Genomic DNA, 27,430 nt, shown 5'->3' with positions numbered 1-27,430 from the left:
ACCATAAGGCGAGAGAGACGATTTTCTCCTCGTCATCCGAAGGCTTTTCGCATAAGAAACCTGAAACAAGGTTTCGAGGCCCTTAAGCGAAAGTCAGTCCTTTCAGGACAGGTCCAGCGTCCTGGTTGTAGCCATTAGGACAGCTCTGACCCTATGCAGTCATCGGAAGACTGCTCGCCGCCTAACAAAACACAGACTCCGAGAGTCTTTTTGTTGGCAAGGTTTTGCGGTCACAGACGTTACCCTCGTCTCTTACCGCAACCATTTCCGTTGATCCTAAATGGGTTGTACGGCAAGACATGCAGAATAAGCTTGCCTCCCTTATGGAAGACTATTCTGCCGATAAGTCCGTTGAGCCTAGCCGTTTATCTCATCGAGATCCTGGCTTTCAGCCACCCTAACGTTCCTTTGTGCGTTCTGTTGACGTTGGCGTAGCTAAGTCACGTCAGTCAGGTTGTTTAGAACCACACTCGATGCGGTCTCGTGTGGATTTTCAGCCACATTTGGACGTTAGGCCACTTGCTGATGCTCCTGTTGACGTTCAGGACGTTCGCTAACAATCGGAGTTGACTTGTTTTGACGCTGAGCGTCAACCTCAGCATTCTAGAGTTGTTTTGACTGCTCAGTCTAGGCGTTCAAAGCAGTCTCGAGTGGACGCTGTGCGTCCTCACGCACCTGTTGTTGTTGACAGTTCACAGACTGTCAAGCAGTTACATGACGTTGCGTCCTGGTCTCTCGCACCTGTTGTTGTTGACAGTTCACAGACTGTCAAGCAGTTACATGACGTTGCGTCCTGGTCCGCTACTAATGCACCAGTGCGTGTGGACTCTGCTTGTAAAGCATTGCCACCACGGTAGGTCTCTCCCTTGCTTGAGACTCAGCTATTATCGGACAAGGTTCCTTTAGATGAGGAAGTTGCTGTTCCCCCTCCTACTGATATTCCCTTGAGGACTCTGTCAGACGGAGAGGAGCCTAAAGCTGCTTAGCCCTCTATGGACTTTAAATAAATCATGCTGATTTTTAAGGATCTTTGTCCGGATCTTTTTGTAACTGCTGCTCCTCGTTCGCCTAAACGTCAGAGCTTACACTAGGCCTAGCTACTTCGAAGCCGTTGTTTTATAAGCTAGTGCTCTCTCGCTCTCCTAGAGAGCTTTACGTTTGCTAGGCGACTGGTTTATCACCAGGAGGAGTTTGGGGGATACAGCCTTTGCTTTCCCTTCTTTTAAACTGGCTTATAGAGCGAGAGTCTGATATGACACGAGAGAAGTTCTCGGCTTGGGAGTTCCTGCCTCTGCCCAGATAGACTTCTCAAACCTCATAGACTCTCCCTGGCGCCTGGCCATGAGACGCTCCAAGATTTTACAGGTCAACTTCACAGCTGTTTTCGAGCCTTTGAAGTTTTGCTGTACAATTATGTCATGCATAAACAAGGCTTTCAGGGATGGCTCCAATGATCTGACAGCCACGTTCTCTGCAGGAACAAGTCCCTCAGGGATGGCTCCATGATTTGGCAGCCATGTTCATTGCAGGAGTACGGAAGAGGCAAGTGCGCTCAATGTGTTCATTGTCAAGACAAACTTCACGATGAAGTCTACCAGGCTGTCTTGACAGCATTTATGGAAGGCGACCGGATGGTCTCTCTCGACCTTCAGGAGGCATACTTCCACATTCCTATACACCCGGATTCCCAACCGTTTCTGAGGTTTGTTTACAGGAATGTGGGGTACCAGTTTCGACCTCCCTGTCCTTGGACGACTGGCTTCTCCGAGCATCGTCCAGCCTTCGCTGTCTGCAGGATCTACATTGGACGTTGAGTCTGGCCAGGGAGTTGGGACTTGTGGTCAACCTTAAAGTCCCAACTGATCCCATCCCAGATTATTCTATTTTAGGGATGGAGATTCGCAGTCAAGCCCTGCTCGAAGTCCAACTAATGCTGAAAAGAAAACGTTTATTCAGTCAGGAGTTGGAACAGTCTCGTAGGGACTCTCTCATCCCTGGAGCAGTTTGTCTCACTAGGGAGACTACCCCTTCTGCCTCTCCGGTTCCATCTAGCCTCTCACTGGAACTAGGACAAGACATTAGAGACGGTATCATTCCCAGTCTCCGAACCAATAAAGGCATGCCTGAAATGGTGGGATAGCAATATCAGTCTGAGAGAGGGACTATCCCTAGCAGTCAAGAACCCAAACCACGTGTTGTCCTCAGACGCGTCGGGTTTGGGTTGGGTGCGACCCTGGACGGTCGGGAATGCGCGGGTCTGTGGACCTCAAGTCAGAAGAGCATGCACATCAACGGCAAGGAGCTATTACCAGTCCACTTGGCCTTGATGATATTAGGAAGCGTCTTCGAAACTAAGTGGTAGAGGTCAACTCAGACAACACCACAACTTTGGCGTACATCTTCAAGCAAGGAGGCACACACTCCTTCACGCTGCTCGAGATCGCAAGGGACCTTCTCTTATGGTCTAGAATTCGAGGCATCTCCCTGTTGACGAGATTCATCCAGGGGGACTTGAACGTCTTGGCAGACTGTCTCAGTTGGAGGGGTCAGGTGATACCCACGGAATGGACCCTCCACAAGGACGTGGGCAAGAGTCTTTGGGCTTCTTGGGGTCAACCAACCATAGACCTCTTTGCCTCCTCGTTGACCAAAAGGTTACCAATCTTTTGCTCTCCAGTCCTAGATACAGAAGCAATCTACATAGACGCGTTTCTACTGGATTGGTCTTTTATGGACTTATATGCATTCCCACCATTCAAGATAGTCAACAAGGTACTGCAGAAGTTCGCCTCTCACGGAGGGACAAGGTTGACGTTGGTTGCTACCCTCTGGCCCGCGAGAGAGTGGTTCACCGAGGTACTTCAATGGCTGGTAGACTTTCCTAGAAGTCTTCCTCTAAGGGTAGATCTGTTACGTCAGCCCCACGTAAAGAATGTCCATCAAAGCCTCCCCGCTCTTCGTCTGACTTCCTTCACACTATCGAAAGACTCTCAAGAGCTAGAGGTTTTTCGAAGGAGGCAGTCAGTGCGATTGCAAGAGCTAGGAGAGCTTCTACCATTAGAGTATACCAGTCGAAGTGGGAAGTCTTTCGAGACTGGTGCAAGTCAGCATCTGTGTCCTCGTCCAGTACCTCTGTAGCCCAAATCGCAGATTTTCTTTTACATCTGAGAAAGGTTCGCTCCCTTTCAGCTCCCACGATTAAGGGCTACAGGAGCATGTTGGCTTCGGTCTTTCGACATAGAGGCTTAGATCTTTCCAACAATAAAGATCTCCAAGATCTCCTTAAGTCTTTCGAGACCTCTAAGGAACGTCGTTTGGCAACTCCTGGATGGAACTTAGACGTGGTCCTAAGGTTCCTCATGTCAGACAGGTTTGAGCCATTACATTCAGCCTCCCTGAAGGATCTCACCCTCAAGACACTTTTCCTAGTGTGCTTGGCTTCGGCTAAAAGGGTCAGTGAACTTCATGCCTTCAGTAAGAACATCGGCTTTTCTACAGAAAAAAGCCACTTGTTCACTTCAACTTGGTTTCCTGGCCAAAAATGAACTGCCTTCTCGTCCTTGGCCTAAATCTTTTGATATTCCTTGCTTATCAGAGATCGTAGGCAACGAACTGGAAAGAGTATTATGTCCTGTTAGAGCTCTTAAGTTCGATTTAGCTCGTACTAAGTCATTACGAGGGAAATCTGAGGCATTATGGTGCTCAGTTAAGAAACCTTCATTGCCTATGTCAAAGAATTCTTTGTCATATTTTATCAGATTTTTGTAATACGAGAAGCTCATTCTCACTTGAATGAGAAAGACCGATGTTTGCTTAAGGTTAAGACGCACGAAGTTAGAGATATAGCAACCTCCGTGGCCTTCAAGCAAAATAAATCTCTGCAAAGTATTATGGACGCGACTTTTTGGAGAAACAAGACAGTGTTCGCGTCATTTTACTTAAAAGATGTCCAGACTCTTTACGAGGACTGCTACACACTGGGTCCATTCGTTGCAGCGAGTGCAGTAGTGGGTGAGGGTTCTACCACTACACTTCCCTAATTCCAATACCCTTTTAATCTGTCTCTTGAAATGTTTTTAATATTATTTTATGGGTTGTTCGGAAGGCTAAGAAGCCTTTCGCATCCTGATTGATTTGGCGGGTGGTCAAAGTCATTTCTTGAGAGCGCCCAGATTAGGGGTTTGATGAGGTCCTGTTGTATGGGTTGCAGCCCTTGATACTTCAGCTCCTGGGAGTCTGTCAGCATCCTAAGAGGATCGCTGGGCTCCGTGAGGAAGACAGACTTACAAGGCAGAGTAATCGTCTAAGTCAACTTCCTCACCAGGTACCTATTTATTTTGGTTTTGTTATATTGATAACTGCCAAAATGAAAAAACTCTTAGCTTATACGCTGTAAACATAATTAACTCTGGTCTCTACCCACCTCCTTGGGTGTGAATCAGCTATTATATATTCACCGGCTAAGTTAAATATTTAAAAATGATATTTTAATTATAAAATAAATTTTTGAATATACTTACCCGGTGAATATATAAATTAAACGACCCTCCCTTCCTCCCCAATAGAGACGCAGTGGGATGAGAAGAAATTGAAGGTTTTGTTTACATCCGAGAGTGGTATCTGGCCGACAGTTGGCGCTGGTGGGCACACCCGCAACCTGCATAGCGATCGCTCGCGAGTTTTTTATGTATGTGTCTGTCGAGCAACAGAGTTGCAGCTATTATATATTCACCGGGTAAGTATATTCAAAAATTTATTTTATAATTAAAATATCATATTTCTTTAACAGTCCAGATAAACTTTTAAAGACATCATGACTCAGGCCTCATGTTAAGGTTGGTCTTTTAGCTGTCTTTTGCATCACTCAATTTGAGAAATATACATTGGCCAGTGGTTTAGGTATTTGCAGGCAGTAAAGAAGCAAAGCCATAAGATAATTTAGTCTCCATTAGGTGGGTGAGGCTTTACTAAAGTATTCCCTTAATCTTTGCTTTGTTCCCAGGTTTTAGCAGTTATTCAGAATTTCTGTTTATTTGTATGCATTTGCAGTTGTAATGACAACATTTAAACCTGTAAGAGTTCCCAGATTTCAGTTCTGTTAGTTTTAGAATGGAGAGTTGGGATTAATTTGTAATTAACTTGTAGTTAACTCATCCTAACATATAACCAATTAATAGTTTTTTGTTATAAATAGTATACTTATTCTGTTAAAGGCAGATTGGCTGGCATTACGAGTTTTAATGTCTTTTTCATAATGATACTTTATAATCTCTTCCAAAACCTTTCTAAGTTCAGGTTTGTATAATAGAAATTACTATAATGAAAGATCCTCAATGATTCTTCATCAGCTGTACCAGCTTGCACGCTAGAATATACCCATATTAATAACTGATTTGTATGGGTAGTAAAAATACTAATTATCTTAAATTTGTTATTTTTATACAGTGATAGCAATCAGGTTTCTCTTAATCACTGTAGTTTCATTTTACAGAGCAAGAACTTTCATCGTTAGAAGGGGTCAGTCCTCGAGGCTCAAGAGAAAGCATTCGAGCTTATCTGATGAACTTGACAAATCCCGGCTGTGTTTTGGCCTCCGTAGAACAGAGGATGATTCATGAATTGTGTGATTACTACGACCATGCAAGACATCACCCAATGCAGTTTACAGCGACGCAGTTCACTCCGTATCATAGCTTGCTGCTACGAATATTACACTGGTAGGTTCCTCTAAGTCTTATTTTTAAATATTAAACTTAGCCGGTGAATATATAAATAGCTGACGTCTCCGACGGTCGACAGATTCCAAAAACTCGCGAGCGATCGCCATGAAGGCTGCCGGGTGTGCCCACCAGCGCCGACTATCGGCCAGATACCGCATATACTTCTCAACCAAACCAGTTCTTCTCTGTCGGTGTTAAAGACAGCACTGGTTCCGCTCGCGCTTGACCTCGAGTTTTCTACCGATTGGTGAAGTACTTGGTTTTGGTTTTATTGCTTTCGCCGTGTTGGATTATTCAATACTATCTTCAAAAGAAATGCTTTTGAAAGGAGAGGAAAAGTTTTTGCCTTTTTTTTTTTTTTTTTAATCTCGCTCTGGTTTTTCCATAGAGAAAAGATGGCCGACCCTTCCCTCAGTGTACGGAAGTGTGTTAAAGGCTTTTAGTAATTATTTTATCACTTTATAAATTATTGTTGATATTTATAGATTTACCTCTATATATTTTATTTCTCACCCGCCTTTATTAGGCCTCTTCGATTAGCTTTCCATTTATACTAAACACCAAGATAAATTTTATGTTTTTGTTTATATGCGGCCTTTACCTATTTTTTGTAGGCGGTCCTGACTTGGAAAACGAAGTTAAACAACGTTGAGCCCATTCAACTTTTATTTTTGTTTAGTTTAAAACAGTTGCTCTGTAAGAGTGATGAGATGAATATTTTTAGAAAATATTTTAAGAAATTTATTCTTTGAATAGTCTTCGTGCTGTTTTTCAAAGATGAACTAACGTTTGGTTTATTTATGCTACGCAGTTTGCGCTCTATCGTTACGATAGAGAAAGAGAGAATCACGGTTTCACTTTGCAGAAAGAGTAAATCGATTTTGACGTTTTGTTCATTCTTCTTTCAAACTGAAGTTTTTTAGATACTAATTTAAAGGAACATGTTAATTTTCAATTTCTTAGTCCTTTCAGTTTTTTCCTTTAGTCAAATAACCTGTTATTGACGAAGAGTGAGTGATCCATTCTCTTGTGAGTGACAAGAGAGAGAGAGAGAGAGAGAAAGAGAGAACGATCCGATCTTTATTCTCGTCCCAAGTCTCTGTACAAGGAGTTTGGGAGCGAGTAACGTTGTTCTCGATTCAGATTTTTACTCTCGTCCCAAGTCTCTGTACGGGGAGAGAGGATAAAACGTTTTAGTTTTTATTCTCATCCCAAGGCACTGTACGGTGAGAGATTGAAAACGTAGTCCTTAGTAAACTAGTTTTTAGTCTCATCCCCAGTCACTGATCTTTTTAACTTTATATATTTCCGTTTTATTCGATATACAGTGAACCCTCGTTTATCGCGGTAGATAGGTTCCAGACGCGGCCGCGATAGGTGAAAATCCGCGAAGTAGTGACACCATATTTACCTATTTATTCAACATGTATATTCAGACTTTTAAAACCTTCCCTTGTACGTAGTACTGTTAACAAACTACCCTTTGATGTACAGAACACTTAATGCATGTACTACAGTACCCTAAACTAAAACAGGCACAAATATTAAAGGCAATTTTATATCATGCATTTCCTAAACACGCTAAAAAGCACGTTAAAAAATGGCAACCAATGTTTTGTTTACATTTATCTCTGATCATAATGAAGAAACAAACTGGAGGTAGAGCTTTGCTTATTACCCAGACATATTTCCCATACTATTCCCTTAGAACTACATCACATCTTCCTACTTTAGATATATATATATATGTATGTATATATATATATATATATGTGTGTGTGTGTGTGTGTATATATATATATATATATATATATATATATATATATGTATACACATATACTGTACATACCTACATATATACATACATACATATATACATAAATACATGCATACATATATATGTATATATGTTACTGTATATATATGGGTTATGGAAAAAATCCGCGAAGTGGTGAATCCGCGATGGTCGAACCGCGAAGTAGCGAGGGTTCACTGTATATGTATATGTTTATTGATTTTTGCATGTGTGTTTCATTTTGTACTAATGTGCTTACATTATACGACTCATTTCGCAATTCTAACCTTTTGATTTAAGGGAGAATTGCGTGCTTCAGGTAGAAATCAGCTTTATTCATGTCTAATGTGAAATTATTAAAAATGCGATATCAGTGAAGAAAGTGCAAAAAAACATGTTCTGTGTTGCGGAGGGTTCGTTTGTTCGTGCTTGTCGCTTGCCTAGTCCGAGACCTCTTTCAGGCTCCCCTGCACCAGGGAGAAGGAATGTCGTAGGACCTAAGGGAGTGAGGGGTGTAAACCAACGAACAGACGTTCCCTCAAAGGTATCAGACGTTGCTCGTCAAGCACGTCCTTGCCATAAGACAGGAGAGACGAAGTTTCTCCTCGTCTTCCGATGATTCGTCTCTTTAAAAGCCTGGGCGTAAGGTTTCGAGACGGTTGAAACGTTTATTAGTTCCTTCAGAACAAGTTCAACGTCCTAGCTGTAGTCATCATGAGAGTCCCGTTCATAGCGATGACGTTCATGTACAGACGTTTCTGCCACAGACTCGACGTGACGTTGAGCGGTAGACACCGTAGACACAACGTAACGTCGAGTGTCAGTCACCGTAGTCACGATATAGCATCGATCAGCAGTCACCGCTGTTACTACGTGACGTTTGAACGTCAGCCACCGCAGTCACAGGTTGATCCGAAGTTAAGTGTTTTGCAAGATATGCTGTTAAAGGTTTCTTCTTTAATAGAAGCTTACGATCCTGTTCCTGTGCGAAAGGATCCTTTGCTTTTTGTACGTCACGGTTCTGGGATACGTGATTCGGGTCTTCAACCTTCTAAACGAGCTTTGTTACGCCACGCTGACGTTATCCCTAGTGACAGCTTTGCTGTTAAACGAGATGCGGAGCATAAATCTCGATGTAACTTTGATCGCTTTTAGCGTCAGCCACCGCAGTCACAGCGTGACGTTGAGCTGCAGACACCGCAGACACGACGTGACGTTGAGCGGTAGACACCGTAGACATGACGTGACGTCGAGGGTCAGTCATCGTAGTCACGATATAGCATCGAACAGCAGTCACCGCTGTTACTACGGGACGTTTGAACGTCAGTTACTTCTGTCACGACGTGTAGTAGAATAACATTCTCTGCAGTCACAATGTGACATCGACCCTCCAACTTTAACTTCTGTTCATATACAAGTTGATGTAGCCTGTCAGGCTTTTCCTTCACGTCATTCTGAATATAAATCTCCTTCTCGCAAGACTTTAGATTTATCAGATGATGTGCCTTCTGAAGAAGTTGATGACCCCCTTTCAACTAATGTACCTTTGAGGAGTCATTCAGAAGAGGAGTATCCTAGGGTGGTCCAACAATCCCTAGTTTTATAATTATGAATTTCTTTAGTGAAATTTTGTCCTACTCGTTTTGTAACGGCTGCTCCGCCGTCTGAGTTTACTCTTGGCATGACTTTCTTCGACTCCTACATTTACGAAGTCAGTTCTCTCTTGTTCTTCCAAGAGAGCCATGCTCTTACTGGGAGACTGGTTGGAATCCAGGAGAAGTTTAGGAACGTCTGCTTTTGCTTTTCCTCCTTCTTAATTAGCTTCTCGCTCGAGCGTCTGGTGTGACACAGGAGAAGTTCTCGGCTTAGGAGTACCTGCCTCTGCCCAGGGAGACTTCTTAAGCCTAGTGGACTCTCCTCGTCGTCTAGCCATGAGACGCTCCAAGATTTTATGGTCTGCTTCAGAACTAGACCATCTCCTGTTAGGAGTTTTTTCGAGCGTTTGAAGTATTTATTTGTTGGATTGGTCCCTGGGTGCCTTAAGTAAGAAAGTCTCTCCAGCTGTCAATGTATTGCTGTACAATTAGGTCATGCATGAACAAGGCTATCAGGGATGGCTCCAATGATCTGGCAGCCACGTTCACTGCAGGGGTACTTAAGATGTAAGTGCGCTCAATGTGTTCATTGTCAAGACAAAGTTCACGATGAAGACTACCCAATCTGTCTTGGCAGCAGTAAGGGAAGGCGACTGGATGGTCTCTCTCGACCTTCAGGATGCATACTTCCACATCCCGATTCATCCAAACTTTCAACAACATCTGAGGTTTGTGGACGGGAAAGTAGTGTACCAATTTCGAGCACTGTGCTTCGGCCTCATTCCTGCTCCTCTTGTTTTTACAAGGCTCTTGCAAAATGTAGCAAGCTTTCTACATTTTTTGAGGATTCAGAGCCTCCCTTTGTTTTGACGACTGGCTAACCAGGGCGTCGTCATTACATCGCTGTCTGGAGAGCCTCTAATGGACATTAGACCTAACCAAGGAGCTAGGTCTCATAGTGAACGTAGAGAAGTCGTAACTTACAGTACTCCATCCCAGACTATTCTTTATTTGGGAATGGAGATACAGTGTCGAATTTTTCGGGCCTTTTCGTCTCCCACAAGAATGGAACAAGCTCTGTTAAAAGTCCGTCACTTGCAAGAGAAAAACAGTTGCTTTGTAAGAGTTTGAACGAGCCTCGGGGGAACTCTTTCATCGCTGGAGTAGTTTATCTCTCTGGGGAAACACAACCTTTGCCCTCTCCAATTTCACCTAAACCATTGGAACAAGGAGAAGGGCTTAGAGAGTATCTCTATCCCAATCTCCAACTCAGTCTAGACATGTCTGACTTGGTGGGACAGCAACATCAGACTTCGAGAAGGTCTTTCTCTTGCGATCAAGAACCCAAACCATGTGTTGTATTCAGATGCATCGGATTTGGGTTAGGGAGCTCCACTGGACAGTCTGGAATGCTCGGGTCTTTGGTCCACGGATCAGAAGGAACTCCATTTAAGGCAAGTAACATCTCTCTTTTGACGAGATTTGTGCAAGGAGAAATGAATGTCTTGGCGGACTGCCTCAGCAGAAGAGGACAAGTCATCTCCATGGAGTGGACGTTGCACAAGACTGTGTGCGAGAAGCTATGGATGACATGGGGTCAACCCACCATAGATCTTTTTGCGACTTCACTGACAAAGAGGCTCTCGACTTACTGCTTTCCAGTTCCAGATCCAGAGGCAGCTCATATAGACGCTTTCCTGCTGGACTGGTCTCACCTGGACGTTTATGCCTTTCCACCTTTCAAGATCCTAAACAAGGTGCTGCAGAAGTTCACCTCTCACGAAGGGACCAGGTTGACGTTAGTTGCTCCCCTCTGGCCCGCGAGAGAGTGGTTCACAGAGGTACTTCTATGGCTGGTATACGTTCCAAGAAGTCTGCCGTTGCGGATGGATCTCTTGCGACAGCCTCACGTAAAGAGATTTCATCAAAGCCTCCCCACGCTTCGTCTAACTGCCTTCAGATTATCGAAAGACTCTCTTGAGCTCGAGGGTTTTCGAAGGAGGCAGCTAGAGTGATCGCGAGGGCTAGAAGATTCTCTACCATCAGGATCTATCAGTCGAAATGGGAGGTATTTAGAGACTGGTGCAAGTCCTCCTCTATTTCCTCTTCCAGTGCCTCTGTAGCGTAGATTGCGGATTTTCTGCTTTATCTGAGAAACGGTCGCTCCCTCTCTGCATCCACCATTAAAGGCTACAGAAGCATGTTTGCTTCTGTTTTCAGGCATAGGGGTTTGGATCTTTCTAATAACAAAGATCTCCAAGACCTGCTTAAGTCTTTCGAGACTTCCAAGGAGCGTCATATTTCGACTCCTGCTTGGAACTTGGACGTGGTCCTACGGTTCCTTATGTCAGACAGGTTTGAACCATTAAATTCAGCCTCCCTGAAGGATCTTACCCTCAAGACACTTTTTTTGGTGAGCTTGGCTTCGGCTAAAAGGGTTAGTGAGATACATGCTTTTAGCAAGAACATCGGCTTCTCCACTAATAAAGCAGTATGTGCTCTTCAACTTGGTTTTTTGGCCAAGAATGAACTTCCGTCTCGTCCTTGGCCTAAATCATTTGAAATCCCCAGTCTTTCTGAGATTGTGGGGAATGAAGTTGAAAGAGTGCTGTGCCCCGTTAGAGCTCTTAAATTTTATTTATCCAGAACTAAACCGCTACGAGGTTGTTCAGAGGCTTTATGGTGCTCCGTTAAAAAGCCCTCTTTGCCCATGTCTAAGAATGCGTGGTCTTATTTTATTAGACTTTTGATTCGGGAGGCACACTCTCATTTAAGTGAGAAGGATCGTAATTTACTTAAAGTCAAGGCTCATGAAGTTAGAGCGATAGCAACTTCAGTAGCGTTTAAGCAAAATAGATCCATTAAAAGTATTATGGACGCGACCTTTTGGAGAAGCAAGTCGGTATTCGCTTCATATTACTTGAAAGATGTCCAGACTCTTTATGAGGACTGCTACACACTGGGACCATTCGTAGCAGTTAGTGCAGTAGTGGGTGAAGGCTCTACCACTACATTCCCTTAATCCCAATATCCTTTCAATCTACTCTTGAAATTTTTAATCTTATTTTGGGTTGTACGGTAGACTAAGAAGTCTTTCGCAATCTTTTTGATTTGGCGGGTGGTCAAAATATTGTTTCTTGAGAGTGCCCAGATTAAGGGTATTGATGAGGTCCTGTTATAGGGGTGTTCACCCTGGATATAGCAGCTCCTGGGAGTCTTTCAGCATCCTAAGAGGAACGCTGGGCTTCGTGAGGATAGCGGACTAATGAGGCAGAGTAATTATCAGAGTCAGCTTCCTTACCAGGTACTTATACTTAAGTTTGTTTTTTGAATAGTTGTCAAAAACTCTTGAGCATATACGCCTTTATTGTTTTAATACTGGTCTCTACCCACCACTATGGGTGTGAATCAGCTATTTATATAGTCACCGGCTAAGTTTAATATTTAAAAATGATATTTTCATTATAAAATAAATTTTTTAATATACTTACCCGGTGAATATATAATATTAAAGGCCCTCCCTTCCTCCCCGATAGAGACCCTACGGACTGAGAAGAACTGGTTTGGTTGAGAAGTATATGCGGTATCTGGCCGATAGTCGGCGCTGGTGGGCACACCCGGCAGCCTTCATGGCGATCGCTCGCGAGTTTTTGGAATCTGTCGACCGTCGGAGACGTCAGCTATTTATATATTTACCGGGTAAGTATATTCAAAAATTTATTTTATAATGAAAATATCATATTCTAATTTTAGTAATTTACAATGCTTCTTGATAGTAGAAAATAAATTATTATCTATTTGTGAAGTTAAACCTTCTTTCAATATGTTTTTTATTACATACGGTATATTATTTGTTCTCCTACCTGTATCATGGAAATTTGGATAATGAAGAAATATAGATTATGGATATTAATAATCAAGCAACACAAAGCACTTGCATATTTTGAGTCACTGAAGGATTATAAAATTATAATTAAAAATTAATTACATGTATTTCTACAAATTATAAACTTTTTAATGTAATACCCATAAGTAATGATACATTATCTTGCTCGAGGCTATAACATCTTTATCAAAGAGGATGGCATATTGAAAAGTCTATACAGTACCAATATTTCACTTGTAAGGTTTAGATAAATGGCCTTGAAGTTGGGTAGGGATTGACAAATTTTGTGCTTTGTATATTGTTTACAAGTTTTTAATCATATTTTAATGGTGTTTTTCTTTGAACTAAAGGACTCTCAGGTCTTCTTGTCACCCAGAGATTACCCGTTTGATGTTATGTATAGTTTTTGGCCGATATATCAATGGGTTGGAATAAGTAATGCTGATTTTTGGGCTCAAGCCATGTCGTCCTGATGGAAGTTCCTAAAGGGTAGCTTCCTTGGGTATATTATAACTACGGCGATATTCCCAGAGAATTTACCTTAAGGTACCCAGAATTCTAACTCCTGGAGCGAATATCCCTAATAAAAGAACCAGGGATATCGCGAAATATCAGAGGACGTATTCTTGACACGCCACATAGCAATCTGCACCCCGAACAGAGTTAACACTTCGAAGGGGTCAATTGGCAAGAAAACGAAAACGAGAAAGAAAGGAGAGCCGCTCGCAAGGTATCTCTCCTCTCCCGTTTCGTAAGCGTGCATTGCGCCGCTGACGGCGCCATCTGCATTCCTTTTTGCGTAGCTCAACAACTCGGTGTTTTTTCCCTGTGTTTCTCGCTATTCTTGGATTATTTCAACTTATAATGCTTTCTCCAACTTCTTCTGCTTCTGATAAGTTGAGTATTATTTCTTTTATGTATAAATGTAAGCTCTTGGTAATTTTAAAAGTGATTGATAGTGATATCGTTGTTACAAGAGCTGTTGCCTACCGGAGGCGTTCTGGACGCTGTCGCTCGCTAGGTATGAGTTATTTAGTTAGCCAGAGCGACGTTCCCGGCTGTTTTGCTTTAATAATTTTAGCTGTTTAGCGTTACATAGGATTTCTTTATATGATGCTTTGAGTATTTTTGTTTTGGCGAAGGATTTGCCGATTCTGGCCTACGTTAGGCCTTGTAGCCTAGTCGTTTGGCCCCAGTACTTTCCTGCATGATATTCAGATTTCCGAGTGTTTTAAAATTTTATTGAAGCTTTAGGCAGTTTTATACATTTAAGATTATGTTGATTTCTTCCAAGATAGTATACGAGTGAGTTTCATTGATTTAGGTAATCGATTCTCTTTGCGCCTAGGCTAGTTGTCTATGGGGCCTTAGTATACTTTCTCACACTCCCCGGTTGCTCTCTTCTCTTCGGAGAAGGTGTGCAATCCCTTTCCTTCTGTTTAAGCCTTGGGCTTAACCCTAATGGTTTATCTGAATTGACTTTAGATACAACTATATTAGGGTGTTCTGTTCCTTCCTGTTTCCAGTAAGTCTGGCTTCAGGGAGGGGGCAGGACATCAGAGTTCTTAGTCTGAGTCTGTTGATGTCTAGCTTGTGGTTGAGATTCCCTCGCTAGACTGACAACAGACACAGGAGGCTTAGCCTCCTTAGTTCACTTTCGAAGGTTTCTGTACGAGATGATTCCTTCTTCTTGTGATCTAGCAGACTAGTCTTGTGTTGTTGTTCTCGGTGTGGAGGATAAGATCCTCTTTTCTGTGAATAACAACGCCTTCCTTGCTTTGGTTCCGAGGGAGTTGGCAAGTATTGCTGGCCTCCCTCCTCGGATCTCCCCTAGGCTAAGATGAGTTTTCTTGGCTGCGGGTGATTCATTATTAGAGCAAGGTTGGCAGGACCCTCTTCTTCCTTTCCCCCTCTTTCCTTTGTGATGGCCTAGCCATTGCATTCCTGTCCGTCATTCTACATCTGTACCTAGCATAGGTTAGGATGTGGGGTTGACTCAGTCCCTTGCCGGCCGGCAAGGGTCTTCTGCTTTGAGTGCTGCCCAGACCTCCCTTGGTCTCTTATCCATGTTTGTCTGTAGAGCCGGATGGCATTGGTCAGGAAGCCTGAAGTTATATTCTCCCCTTCCTTATGTGCACTCTTTCGGGTTGCCAGGTTTTGAGGTAGTACACTCTCTTATCCCGGCATCCATTCTGTTTTTCTTCTAGTGTTGTACTCTAGTCCGGCTGCCGACTTGAGTGGCCGGCAGCCGGGCAGTCGGAGTTCTCTGGTTCTTTTGCTGCCGGCCGGCATTGGTTGTATACCTTTGCCGGCCGGCTATATATCACAGTTGCCGGCCGGCACATGCATTTGAACCAGCGTTCTTCCACCTTATAGTTCTTATGTAGTATACTTTGGAACTAGTTAAGGTGTGTGCCGGCCGGCACATTACCTTCTATACTGTAGCCAGTATTTTTCAGTATAGTATATACTGTAGGGAGAAAACTATAGTATAGTATTTGTTACAACACTAAGTTTTTCTAACACTTTTGTGTTGTCTCGCACAGCCCTTTGGTGTAACCTTACAGATAAAGAAAGTGAGTTCTTTCTTGTCTACTATCCAGCATTTTAAAATCATTTTTTGGGTGTGAGCTACACCTGTTTCCTCTTGAAACTATTCATTGGCTGCTCTAGAATAGATTGGCCATACGATTTTATTATCTGGAAGGTTGCAGCAATTGACTGTGCGGGGAAATACAAGTGTGTCTTTCCTTTCTAGTTTAGTTGTGCTAAGCTATGTATATCCAGTGATACGTAGTTCACTTGATACTCATGGATTTTTCTTCTCTCTACAGGAGGACCATCCGAAGTGTGGAATCGTTTTCTGCAACGTCCGCAGCAAGAACTTCTGCGGACATGATTTGTGTAGGTGGCACGCAGCATGCGCAGTCTCCAAAGGTGATCTCCGGTATTGGGACCCGCAGGTATGTACCGTGTGCACAAACCTGATTACTGTGGCTTTTTATTCCCTTAAGACGACGGAGTCATGGGACGCAGCAAGGGAGAAGCTTCGTACCTGGGTAACGGGCTTTCAGAAGAACACTTCTGGGCCTTATCTTCCAAGTGAGAAGATGAGGGCTTACCTTTTCCCCAGGGCATCAGCTGATGCAGTGATTCCCCAGCCCCAAGTGGAGATACCAGTGGTTCAGATCCCTGTGGATTCTGAAGTCGCGGACGTCCTGCAGGACATCCAATTGGTCGATAGGATGTCGGAGGTGTCCGAGCGTCTGGAAGATGACCTTCTGGCGGAAGACCAGGATGAAGAGCAGGCTCCAGACAATGAAGAGGAAGAGGTCGACGAGGTGTCGGCTACTCCGGTTCAGGCCACTGAACCTATTCCCTCAACATCGTCCTCTCTCCCAGATGAGCTGGGAAAGACCCTTTCCTCCATCGTTGGAATGATCCAACAGATGCAGAGGGAGAATAATGAGAAGGCGGCTGCAATGAAGCTGGAGATGCGGAGACTTGCAGCATCACGTGGGCCCCAGAAGAAGCTCAGCGTGAAAGACCTTCCCTTGTGCTCAGATGTTAACCCTTGGAAGTATGCTGAGCACATGCCTATGACGACGGGAAAAATCGTCATTTCGGAGAAGTTGGGCTCAGTCCCCCTTGAGGAGGTGGAATTCTGGCCCAGCAAGGAGTCGTATCCGGACTGTTATGTCCGTCTAAGGAAGGAACCAGCCTCAAAGGAAGAAACAGAGCCGAAGGAGGTCATAGTTTTGGACCACGCTAAGGCTCAAGCTTTATTGTCAAGCTCGATGAAAGAGAGGGGCTTCTCAAACTCGAAGGTACCTGCTTTGAGTAAGAAGCACCCTTCCTTTGTGTCCTCTCCTTCTAGAGCCTTCCCCTTTATGCAGAAAGGGTTTACGGCTGTGCTGAAACCAGTCAAGGCAGGTAAGCCATGCCCCTCCTTGGAGGAGTGTAAACCTCTGTCTTTGGCCCTACCCATGGACCACAAGGACTGGAAGGACGTCCATCTTACCTTCTCAGTCGGGAAGTTGGAGGCTGATATTGCCGGACGTCAGTTCGGTGAGAACCTCCCCAAGCTGTCTGACTTTCTTTTGCGAAGGGAACTTGAGACAAAAGAAAGACTTGCTGCCTCAATGTCTCATCAAACAACTCTGGAGATAATGGCAAGTGACCCCAAGCTCCATGAGAAATTCATGGTTGTGGCTAAGACACACTTAGTCACAGTGACGAAGGACCTTTATAGCTTCGTCAAAGCTAGGAGGGCTTGTAGGGAGTTCGTGTTCGCCTCGGCTGCGGTGAGGCACGAGCCAAGGAAGCTAATCTCCTCCAACATTTGGGGCAAAGACCTCTTTCCTAGTGAAGCGGTCAAGGAGGTTGTAGATAAGGCCGCCACGGAGAATAGAAACCTTCTCCAGAAGTGGGGCCTATCCCTCAAGAGAAAGTCTTCCCCGGATGATGGTCCCCAACCAAAGAGGAAGACTAAGAAGACTAGGCTACCCTCTCGGCCAGCCAAGCCATTCGGACAGCAGCAGCAACAGCAATTTCCTATGCCTACAGTGCCCCAGATGGTGGCACAAACCCCGACCACGTACCAGTGGGTACCCCAAGCCGTGTCGACGCAGTCTCCGGCATTTAACCCAGCGTTCGAAGGGCAGTCAACTACCTTTCGAGCGAAGCTTAGAGGAGCAGCCAGAGGTTCCTCTAGACGCCCTCAAGGGGGAGGGGATTCAGGGGTGGTCGCGGTCAAGGAGGCAAGGCCTCAGGGCAACAGCAGTCAAAGGGAGATGATACCGGTAGGAGGGAGACTTCAGAATTTTCGGGATCGGTGGACCTTCGATCCCTGGGCCCACAGCCTACTCAAGAATGGACTGGGTTGGAGCTGGTACAGCACTCCACCCCCGTGCCCTCGATTTTTCCAACACTCCACCCCCGTGCCCTCGATTTTTCTAACACTCCAACCCCGTTCTGGAGGAGTACATTCAAGAACTGTTGGAGAAAAGGGTAATCCGAAGGGTAAAGTCCATCAAATTCCAAGGGAGGCTGTTTTGTGTTCCCAAGAAGGACTCAGAAAAACTCAGAGTCATTCTGGACTTGTCGCCACTCAACAAGTTCATTGTGAACTGCAAGTTCAAGATGCTAACACTGCAACACATAAGGACCTTACTGCCCAAGAGGGCATTTACCGTCTCCATAGATTTGTCAGACGCCTATTGGCACGTTCCAATCAATCGTCAACTCTCCTCCTACCTAGGGTTCAAGCTACATCGAAGACTCTACGCCTTCAGAGCCATGCCATTCGGGCTAAACATAGCCCCAAGGATCTTCACAAAGCTTGCGAGCGTAGCTCTCAAACAATTACGCCTAAAGGGAATCCAGGTGGTAGCCTACCTGGACGACTGGCTAGTGTGGGCAGCATCCAAGACAGAATGTTTGCAAGCTTCCCTACAGGTGATCCAGTTCCTAGAGTATCTAGGCTTCAAGATCAACAGAAAAAAGTCTCGACTTTCTCCATCTCAAAAGTTCCAGTGGTTGGGAATCCACTGGGACCTAGTGTCACACCAACTCTCCATCCCGGCGAAGAAGAGGAAGGAGATAGCTGGTTCTGTCAAGAGACTTCTAGATTCCGAAAGGATATCAAGACGCGAACAGGAGAGAGTGCTGGGTTCTCTCCAGTTTGCCTCAGTAACAGACCTGGTGCTAAGAGCACAGGTAAAGGATGCAACCGGAGTTTGGAGAAGTTATGCATCAAACGCGCGAAGAGATCTGATAAGATCAGTTCCGCTTCGTCTACGTACGCTTCTCAGGCCTTGGTCCCAAGTCAGGCGACTAAAGAAGTCGGTACTTCTTCAGCCACCTCCCCTCTCGTTGACTATTCACACAAACGCCTCGAAGGAGGGGTGGGGAGGTCATTCTCATCGGAAGAAGGCCCAAGGGACTTGGTCCAATCTATTCAAGACATTTCACATAAACTTTCTGGAAGCTATGGCAGTACTCCTTACCTTGAAGAAAGTCTCCCCTCGTTGCTCGATCCACATAAGGTTGGTGCTGGACAGCGAGGGGATTGTGAGATGCTTGAATCGACAAGGATCGAGGTCACCACCACTCAACCAGGTGATGTTGGCCATCTTTCGACTGGCGGAAAAGAAGAAGTGGTACCTGTCGGCAGTTCACCTTCAAGGAGTCCGCAATGTGACAGCGGACGCTCTATCCAGGTTCACACCAATAGAGTCGGAATGGTCCCTAGACGCAGGATCATTCTCCTTCATCTTGAGTCAAGTCCCAGAACTGCAGATAGACCTCTTTGCGACGAAAGACAACAAGAAGTTACCCCTTTACGTGTCCCCGTACGAGGATCCCTTGGCGGAAGCAGTGGACGCGATGTCCCTCGACTGGAACAGATGGTCCAGGATTTACCTGTTCCCTCCTCACAACCTTCTGTTGAGGGTCCTCAACAAACTGAGATCTTTCAAGGGAGTAGCGGCAATAGTGGCTCACAAGTTGCCGAACAGCGTGTGGTTCCCTCTGGCTTTGGAACTACGGCTGAAGTGTCTACCGTTACCAGATCCAGTTCTGACCCAGCGAGTTCAGAAGTCGACTGTCTGCGCTTCATCACAGAAAACCCGGAACCTGCAGCTCATGATTTTCTCGCCCTAGCGGTGAGAAAACGTTTCGGGATTTCGAAAGACAGTATAGACTTCCTAGAGGAATATAAGTGCAAATCTACTAGAAGGCAATATGAGTCATCTTGGAGGAAATGGGTGGCCTTTGTCAAGGCGAAGAATCCGCAAAAGATCTTGATGGACTTCTGCTTATCTTTCTTCATCCACCTCCATGGTCAAGGGTTAGCAGCCAACACAATATCAACGTGTTAATCTGCTTTGACAGGACCCATTTTATATGCCTTCCAGGTCGACCTCGCTAACGATATTTTTAATAAAATTCCGAAAGCCTGTGCTAGGCTCAGACCATCAGCACCTCCAAAGCCCATTTCATGGTCTTTAGATAAAGTTCTTCATTTCGCTTTGCTGTTGAACAATGAGGAGTGTGCTTTAAAGGATTTGACCCAAAAAGTTATTTTCCTATTTTGCACTCGCGTCGAGGGCCAGGGTTAGTGAAATTGTAGCCCTCTCGAGAGAGAAAGGTCGTGTTCAGTTCTTAGATGGGGGAGAACTGAACCTGTTTCCGGATCCTACGTTCCTCGCCAAGAACGAGTTACCCACCAACAGGTGGGGTCCCTGGAGAATCTGCCCTCTGAAAGAAGATGCATCTCTATGTCCAGTGGAATGCCTAAAGGTCTATCTTCGTAGAACTTCAGACTTCAGGGGTGGTCAACTATTCAGGGGAGAAAAATCAGGCTCAAATTTATCACTGAAACAACTTAGGGCGAAAATCACCTATTTTATTCGCAGAGCGGATCCAGACAGTACACCCGCAGGTCACGATCCGAGGAAAGTTGCCTCATCCTTAAATTTCTTTAATTGTATGGATTTTGAACATCTTCGTTCATACACTGGCTGGAAGTCTTCCAAAGTGTTCTTTCGTTACTATGCGAAGCAAGTGGAGCAACTAAAGAGGTCTGTGGTAGCAGTGGGTTGCGTCGTTAACCCTGCTGTTTAACTCTGCGAGGAACAGTGGATTTAATTGGGATAATTAATTCCGGGGTGAGTGTGTAGTTACGAACTGTTCTACAAACTAAGTGTTAGGGCACTGGGTTGCCCACATTGACTGTTCCACTTTCAAAGGTGAACCTAGCATAAGTGCAGACATGTGTGCCGAGCGTTTCCATCGCTAATGTAACTGATTAGTAATACAGACTTTTATAATTTTGGATACCTCGGTATGTTAAAAGTGGCGCTAATGTTTTTCTTTCAGATAAACAAGTTTCTGTTTATTATCATGCTTATGCTTATTTGTTGGTTATCCTCCTCTTATATATATATAATGGGTGTTTAACCTCTTTTATTTATTGTTTGTCAATAAACTAGGTCTTGGGAACCTTGCATCTCCTTCACCTGTGTCAATTTATTTGATATAATTTTTGCATTACGTTCTATGTATATTTATCTGGGATAATTCTAATAGATTGTTTCTTTATGCAAGCATTCTTTGCATTGGTTTATGCTTTCCCTTGGCGGGAGGACTCCATGCCCTGAGGTGACGGTGGCGGATATGTAAGTTTCCGCCTACTCGGATATAAACCTTTGTCCAATCCAGTATTGAACGGAGAACTGGTCGATATTTCATATTGACTCAGTGGTTCTTTGCATACTATGCTTTACATGATATAGGGTGAGACCACTATATTGGCTTGTCTGTTATTTATACATAGGTATACAGTATGTACTCTTCGAGACTTTTCCAGAGTCTAGTAGGACTCTTCCCTGTAGGGGGCAGGAAGCACTAACATGGTCTATGGTTAGTTGAAAAGATGTATGACGGTAACATCTTAGGTCTCTAGGTCTAGTTGGCCGGGAAATACCTTCGGGGAGTACGGCACGTTTTGAGAATCCACAGATACAGTAATGCTCTGGTATACTTCCATCAGGACGACATGGCTTGAGCCCAAAAAACGGAATCTATTTTTGGGTGAGATGGCCATGTCGTCCTGATGGACCCGCCCTTCCCTTTCTTTTAAAGGGGTGTAGGTCCCCTCCCTACATACAGTATCTGTAGCACCTCGTGTATCGCTACAAGGAATACAGATGGCGCCGTGAGCGGCGCAATGCACGCTTACGAAACGGGAGAGGAGAGATACCTTGCGAGCGGCTCTCCTTTCCTTCTCGTTTTCGTTTTCTTGCCAATTGACCCCTTCGAAGTGTTAACTCTGTTCGGGGTGCAGATTGCTATGTGGCGTGTCAAGAATACGTCCTCTGATATTTCGCGATATCCCTGGTTCTTTTATTAGGGATATTCGCTCCAGGAGTTAGAATTCTGGGTACCTTAAGGTAAATTCTCTGGGAATATCGCCGTAGTTATAATATACCCAAGGAAGCTACCCTTTAGGAACTTCCATCAGGACGACATGGCCATCTCACCCAAAAATAGATTTTTGGCTTCGCTCAAAATCCGTTTATCACACCTAGGCTAGCCATATTTCCAGACATGAGAAACATTTGTCTTTACAAGGGTGCTTTCTTTGCAAGCTTCCTTTTTAAGTAAAATTCGAACTTATAGGATTTTTTTACATAGTATGATACACACCATCTCATATAAGATATAAATATGAAAAATTTAAAAAGTAATTTGTATTTTTATTAGCTATACAAACCAGAGTCCTATAAGATAAGGAATATCTTCAGCAGAGCTTGAACAGCTATTGAATTCATTAACGAGGTAGTTAGTGACAAGTGGCAAATGCAGGCGAGCAGCCCCTCCCCTTCTCCTGTTAAAGACTCTTCACTTTTGAGGAGAATAATGGTTGGGAAGTTTAAACTTTAAAGAACTTGTGTTTGTATATCTAAGAAAAATATAAATTAATGTACTTTTAAAATTTGTCAATTATTCCTATGCATTTACAAACCATTCATCATTTAAAATAGAGACTCCATTATTGGTGGGAGGAAGTCCCCTTAGAACTGAACTGGTTGGTTCTTTTTCTTTTCTGGTATATGTCAATCTCTGTTTTTGTACAGAAGGGAGGGAGATGACTCCAGTAACCTCCTATCAGCCCATCATAAGGATGAGTAGGCTAATAGGGCCTGGCCAGTACTTGTTACTTCATGTAGTTAGTGAAGGAATTTTTCCTCAATCTACAATCTGGAATGAAATACCGAGCCTATGATGACCAATTGGTTAGGTATTCATTCACCATCCTTACCCTTATTAAGAGAGGATGTGGAGAAATTTAGAATACTAAGAGTACTAACAATGTTAGATCCAGCATTTAACAGCACAAGTGCATCATCCTTAAGGGGGTAGGAAAGAAGAAGAAGAGCCAGTAATTCTACCTTCCCTTCCTGACTTATATCAAACTATGCTGTCCCATTTTTGAGCTGGGCTGGCTATACAACTACTTGGGTTACCACTACAGTGCCAAGAACAGTGTCAAAAGACGTGTGGGTATACTGTAACCAAGTAGAAGGCACTGAAGGTTTTTTAGTTCTTCTTAACTCCTGCCTTAATCAGTTGGCTGACTGCAAGACTCATATGGAAAACCAAGATGGGGTCAATACCCCTGACTGCGAGCTCTCACCAGACCTGGTACCTTGACCCCCTTATCAATCCAGGCGTATGCTCATTTAATCATTTCTCAAAGCCAGTGCTAAGGAAGAGTAATTGTTACTTAGGCCAGAGATGCTAAGGCTAGCAGAGAAACAGTCTTAAGATTAAATCTCTGTCTGATGATCTTCTGTAAGGCTCATATAGGGTAACTGCAAGAGACTTGAGAGCACAGGTCACATCCCGGTTTGGGAGCTTGAGGTCCAGGGGTGGCAAGACTGCTCAAAGCTCCTCACAAGCATAGACAACTCCCACTAAGAGGAGAGGTATATGGTCTGCAGCTGGACGATCATGCTTAAGGCAAAGCGGTAGCTCTCGCAGCCAGGACTGAAAGCTGCCTCTCTTGGTGAAGAGATGAGAAAGACTACGATCTGTTCTAGAGATGCTCTTAGTAGAGAAGTTCCTCTTGTACAACACCAAAGACAGAAGATCTTTTTGTGGTAAATAGCTGCAGAGGACTGTTGTAAGTACCAGTGACACATTGATGATCAACCAGCAAATCAAACTGAACTGAGGAAAGGCATAGGTATCCAGATAATCCCATGGTTGTTGGAAAGCATCCTCGAGCACTGCCCATGGGTCTGGTATGGGGAACAGAACACCAGGAGCATTCAATTATCCAAGTGGCGAACAAGTTGATTCCGGATAAGCCACACAAAGCAAGAAGCCTTTACACTACAACCTACCCATGGCTCCAAGGAAACTTACATGCTTTGTTGGTACGTGTGTGTCTATAAAGATTATATAAGTAAATACTGTTTGTTCCGTAATTGGAATACAAACAACGCTACTTAATAGGGGTATTACTTTCGGCGCAGCTGAATGACGAGCCATTAATTTTTAACGAGGGTTTACTACCCACACCGCTAGTTAGCGGGGGTAGGGGAGGGTAGCTTGCTACCCCCCCTCTCATACACCTGTGCTTGAGCTCACTTTGCTCTCGGCTCGGATGGAGGTCGGACGTGTCCGCACTCATCCTCGCCGTCATTTGGCAGCCATTTAATTGCTTTTGTCTTTTCTTTTTCTAGTTCTGTATATGTAAAGTTGGCCTCTGTGATCATGCGCACCTGCCCTGGGTTTCCCGACCGCCCCTGTGGAACATTCGTGTCAGCGGTCGAGACTGATGCTCACGCCCTTTGTCCTTCTTGTAGGGGCCAACGGTATGATAGCAACAACAGGTGTAGTGAGTGTAGGGAGTGGTCTACCTCCCAGTGGGAGAGGTTTTCACGACGACGGAAGAATAAGTCCAAACGGGATATTTCTCCTTCGAAGGTTGCTTCGAAAGAAGAAAAACCCAAGGCCTCTTCTTCCGTTGCCCAAACATCCTCTGAAGCTCCCACTCGGTCGGTCTCTTTTGAGAGACCGTCCAGTGGTAGTGTAGACCGATTTATTGTTTTCCAACCTCGGGACTCGAGAGATGACGTCCCTAGCGAAGCAGCTCCACCTCTCCCCCCGTTGGAGGATATGTCATTAACCTCCCTTTTCCAGCTTTGGTCCTCCTTGGGGCTTACGGGTTTATCCTCCAAGGAGGTTTTGCTTAACTACATCCGATTGGGTGCCGCTGTCAAGTAGTCGTCGTCACCATCAGAGATTGATCCTCTGTCTCTTGTCGACGTTGTGGTGTCAGAGGTATCCAATGCTGTATCACCCATCACCTCTGCCTCTCCAAACTCTACGGTAGCTGACGGCATAGATTTCCCTTTCCTGTTCAACCTACGAGGGAGAAACTAAGTCCATCGTCAGTCTCTCCTGCTAGTGTTTCTTCCCCTCAGGGGAGTTAACTTACAGAGACTCCTCTTCGGAGGACTGCAGAAGGTCAGCTTGCTGATCCAACGGACCCCAGAGGGCGCATTTGTCAGAAGGCTCGCCTCCCTCTTCGCCTTAGAGGCCTTCCTTCACCTGTGGTGAGGAGGCGCCTCTTTGGTTCAACATCTTTGATGCAGTCCACCGCAGAGGAGCCTCGAGACAAATCATCCATCACTGCTCCTGTACTGGTCTTGGACCTTTCTGAAGATCGTTCGCAATCTCCTTCGGTGGAAGGTCGTTCTTTTAAAGGACACGTCGACCTTCCATCCAACAGACCTACCGACCTGCTGTCACCATTTCTACATGGGCCTAACAAGGCTCCACCAAAGCACGCTATTGCGCGGTAACCACATACGCGTTACGCGCCCACGAGATCTGACAAACGCGTCTTAGTAGCTCGTCAGGCCCCATCACTAAACCCTAACACAGGGCATCAAGGGCGTATGCGCCAACACGCACATACGCTCCAACAGGAGCATAGCTCCATCACGTGCTATGCGCGCCCTCATGCGCATATGCGCCCACGTTCTCCTGCGCGGCAGGTCTTGCCTGCGCGCCGTGCACTTATGCGCCAACATTCTCCTACGCGCCCGCGCCCAGCTGAGCACCAACACTCACCTGTGCGCAAACCACCGGCGTGCCATCAACCTCCTGCGCAATGGCGATTTCTTAGGCGCCAGCGCTCTCTCGCGTGCCATCAGTCTCCTGCCTGCATGCATGCGCGCCCAATATCCAACTCCCCTGCGCGCCATGCTACGCATCATCATACGCACCAGGAAAAACCTGCGCGCCAACGATCTACTGAAAGTAGTACCTCTGGGAAGTCAGCAATGCTGGCTTCTCCTACGCGGCAACCAATATCATCGCGCCAGCGCTCACCTGCGCGCCAGCCTTCTCCCGCGCGCATCCGCAAGGATACGCGCGCGTGCGCCCTGCGCATGCTCGCCCATCCTCTCCAAAGGATACGCGCCCTCGCGCTAGGGATCTTTCTCATGCGCGCGTGTGCCCTACGTCTGGTATAGATGCACGCGTACTCTCTCCCGCAAGCCCTCGCACTCAACATGTAATCCTGCGCGCGAGCTAATAGTCCCACACACGCGTGCGCGCCAACAGTCTCCCGCACGCGCACCAGCAGTCTCCCGCACGTGCACCAGCAGTCTCCCGCGCGCGAGCCCTGATATTCTCCCTCGCGCGACCGCCATTATTCTCCTCGCGCGAGCGTCAATATCCTCCTGCGCGCGATACTACTGAACTACGCACGGCAAGGTCGCCATCGCCTCATTCCCCTCCCCGCAATCGCATACCATCGCGCATTGTGGGAGAAGGGAAACAGCCAGAGGGGTCCAGGACCCCAAAGCCACCACAGGCGAACCCACCAATGATGGGGACTCCTCCCAGGGATCCTTCAATCCCTATCCCTTCAAGGGGTATGTCTGACAGCGCGTCTGTCAGCCAGCAGCCCTGGTTCGGTACGCTGATCAGAGCCGTAACGCAGGCTCTCAAGCCTGTCTTCTCTGAATTGAGACACAGAACCATGGCTTATTCTACCCCTTTAAAGAGAAAAAGATGAGTTCCAGACGTGGTCACTTCCCCAAGGGCGAAACTGACCCTACGCAGACCTTTGAGGCAGGTTCCTTCTTTTCCTCAGACTGCCTCTCCTTCCCTTTCGGACAAAGATTTCCCGTCCCCAAGGGAATCACGCGAAGAGAGACTTTCCCCCATCGCACCAATGAGGGAAACCTCTCCTCGCGCCGAGGGGTCTACTCAGTCGGGGATTGAAAGGAACATGCCACCCTCGTCAATGTTGGAGTCCTACATCCTTCCCAGGGAGGAATCTAAGGACTCCAAAACATTGCTGAAGTCCTCTACTAGGACTATTGTGGAGCCAGCTAGCCACTCAGGAAATGTCCGCGACTCTCCCCAAGAAGAGCCTTTAGGGATAGAAGGAGACTTCGCTGCAAGTCCTACAGCAGGAAGAGACCAGCAAGAGTCGGAACATGCGTTTTGGCAAGTTCTGACTCTAATGAGGGCTCTCAAAGACCAGTGCAGCCCTGCCCTGGTCTCAAGGAGTTAAGAGTACCAGGGACAAGATCTCACAACAGCTCTCCGAGATGTCCTCCTCCAACCGTTCCGGTGCCACCAACAAGCTCCTCCCACCTCCTCGCGTACAGCAGAGGAGGTACTTCGAGATCCTTGAGGAGCCTTGTTTAGCTCTTCCTCTTCACCACTCGCTGGAAGAGCTAACCAGGGGAGTCCCTCTTGAGAGACTCTCCAACCAGCAGGTCTCGTTCTCGGCAGCCGAGATCCTCAACCAGGAGAAAGTTGCGAAGTGTGCTATGCAAGCCACGATATCTGGTTGGGGACCGTAGATATCCTGATACGTTCTGAAGACTTCTCCAAA

The 27,430-nt window shown here is 45.6% G+C and overlaps 1 protein-coding gene across 1 annotated transcript in view; it reads left to right on the top strand.

Annotated features, from left to right (window-relative positions):
- The window catches only part of LOC137657811 (protein C1orf43 homolog), a 127,964-nt gene that overhangs the window by 76,616 nt on the left and 23,918 nt on the right, over positions 1-27,430 (top strand). Inside the window, exon 4 of the mRNA XM_068392339.1 lies at positions 5,492-5,717. Coding sequence (XP_068248440.1) covers positions 5,492-5,717 — 226 coding nt within the window. The remainder of the gene's footprint in view (positions 1-5,491; positions 5,718-27,430) is intronic.

Source organism: Palaemon carinicauda, chromosome 18, assembly GCF_036898095.1.
Source record: "Palaemon carinicauda isolate YSFRI2023 chromosome 18, ASM3689809v2, whole genome shotgun sequence".
Classification (NCBI taxonomy): Eukaryota; Metazoa; Arthropoda; class Malacostraca; order Decapoda; family Palaemonidae; genus Palaemon; species Palaemon carinicauda.
Note: the sequence above shows the minus strand (reverse complement) of the source record. Positions and strands in the feature narration are given on the sequence as shown.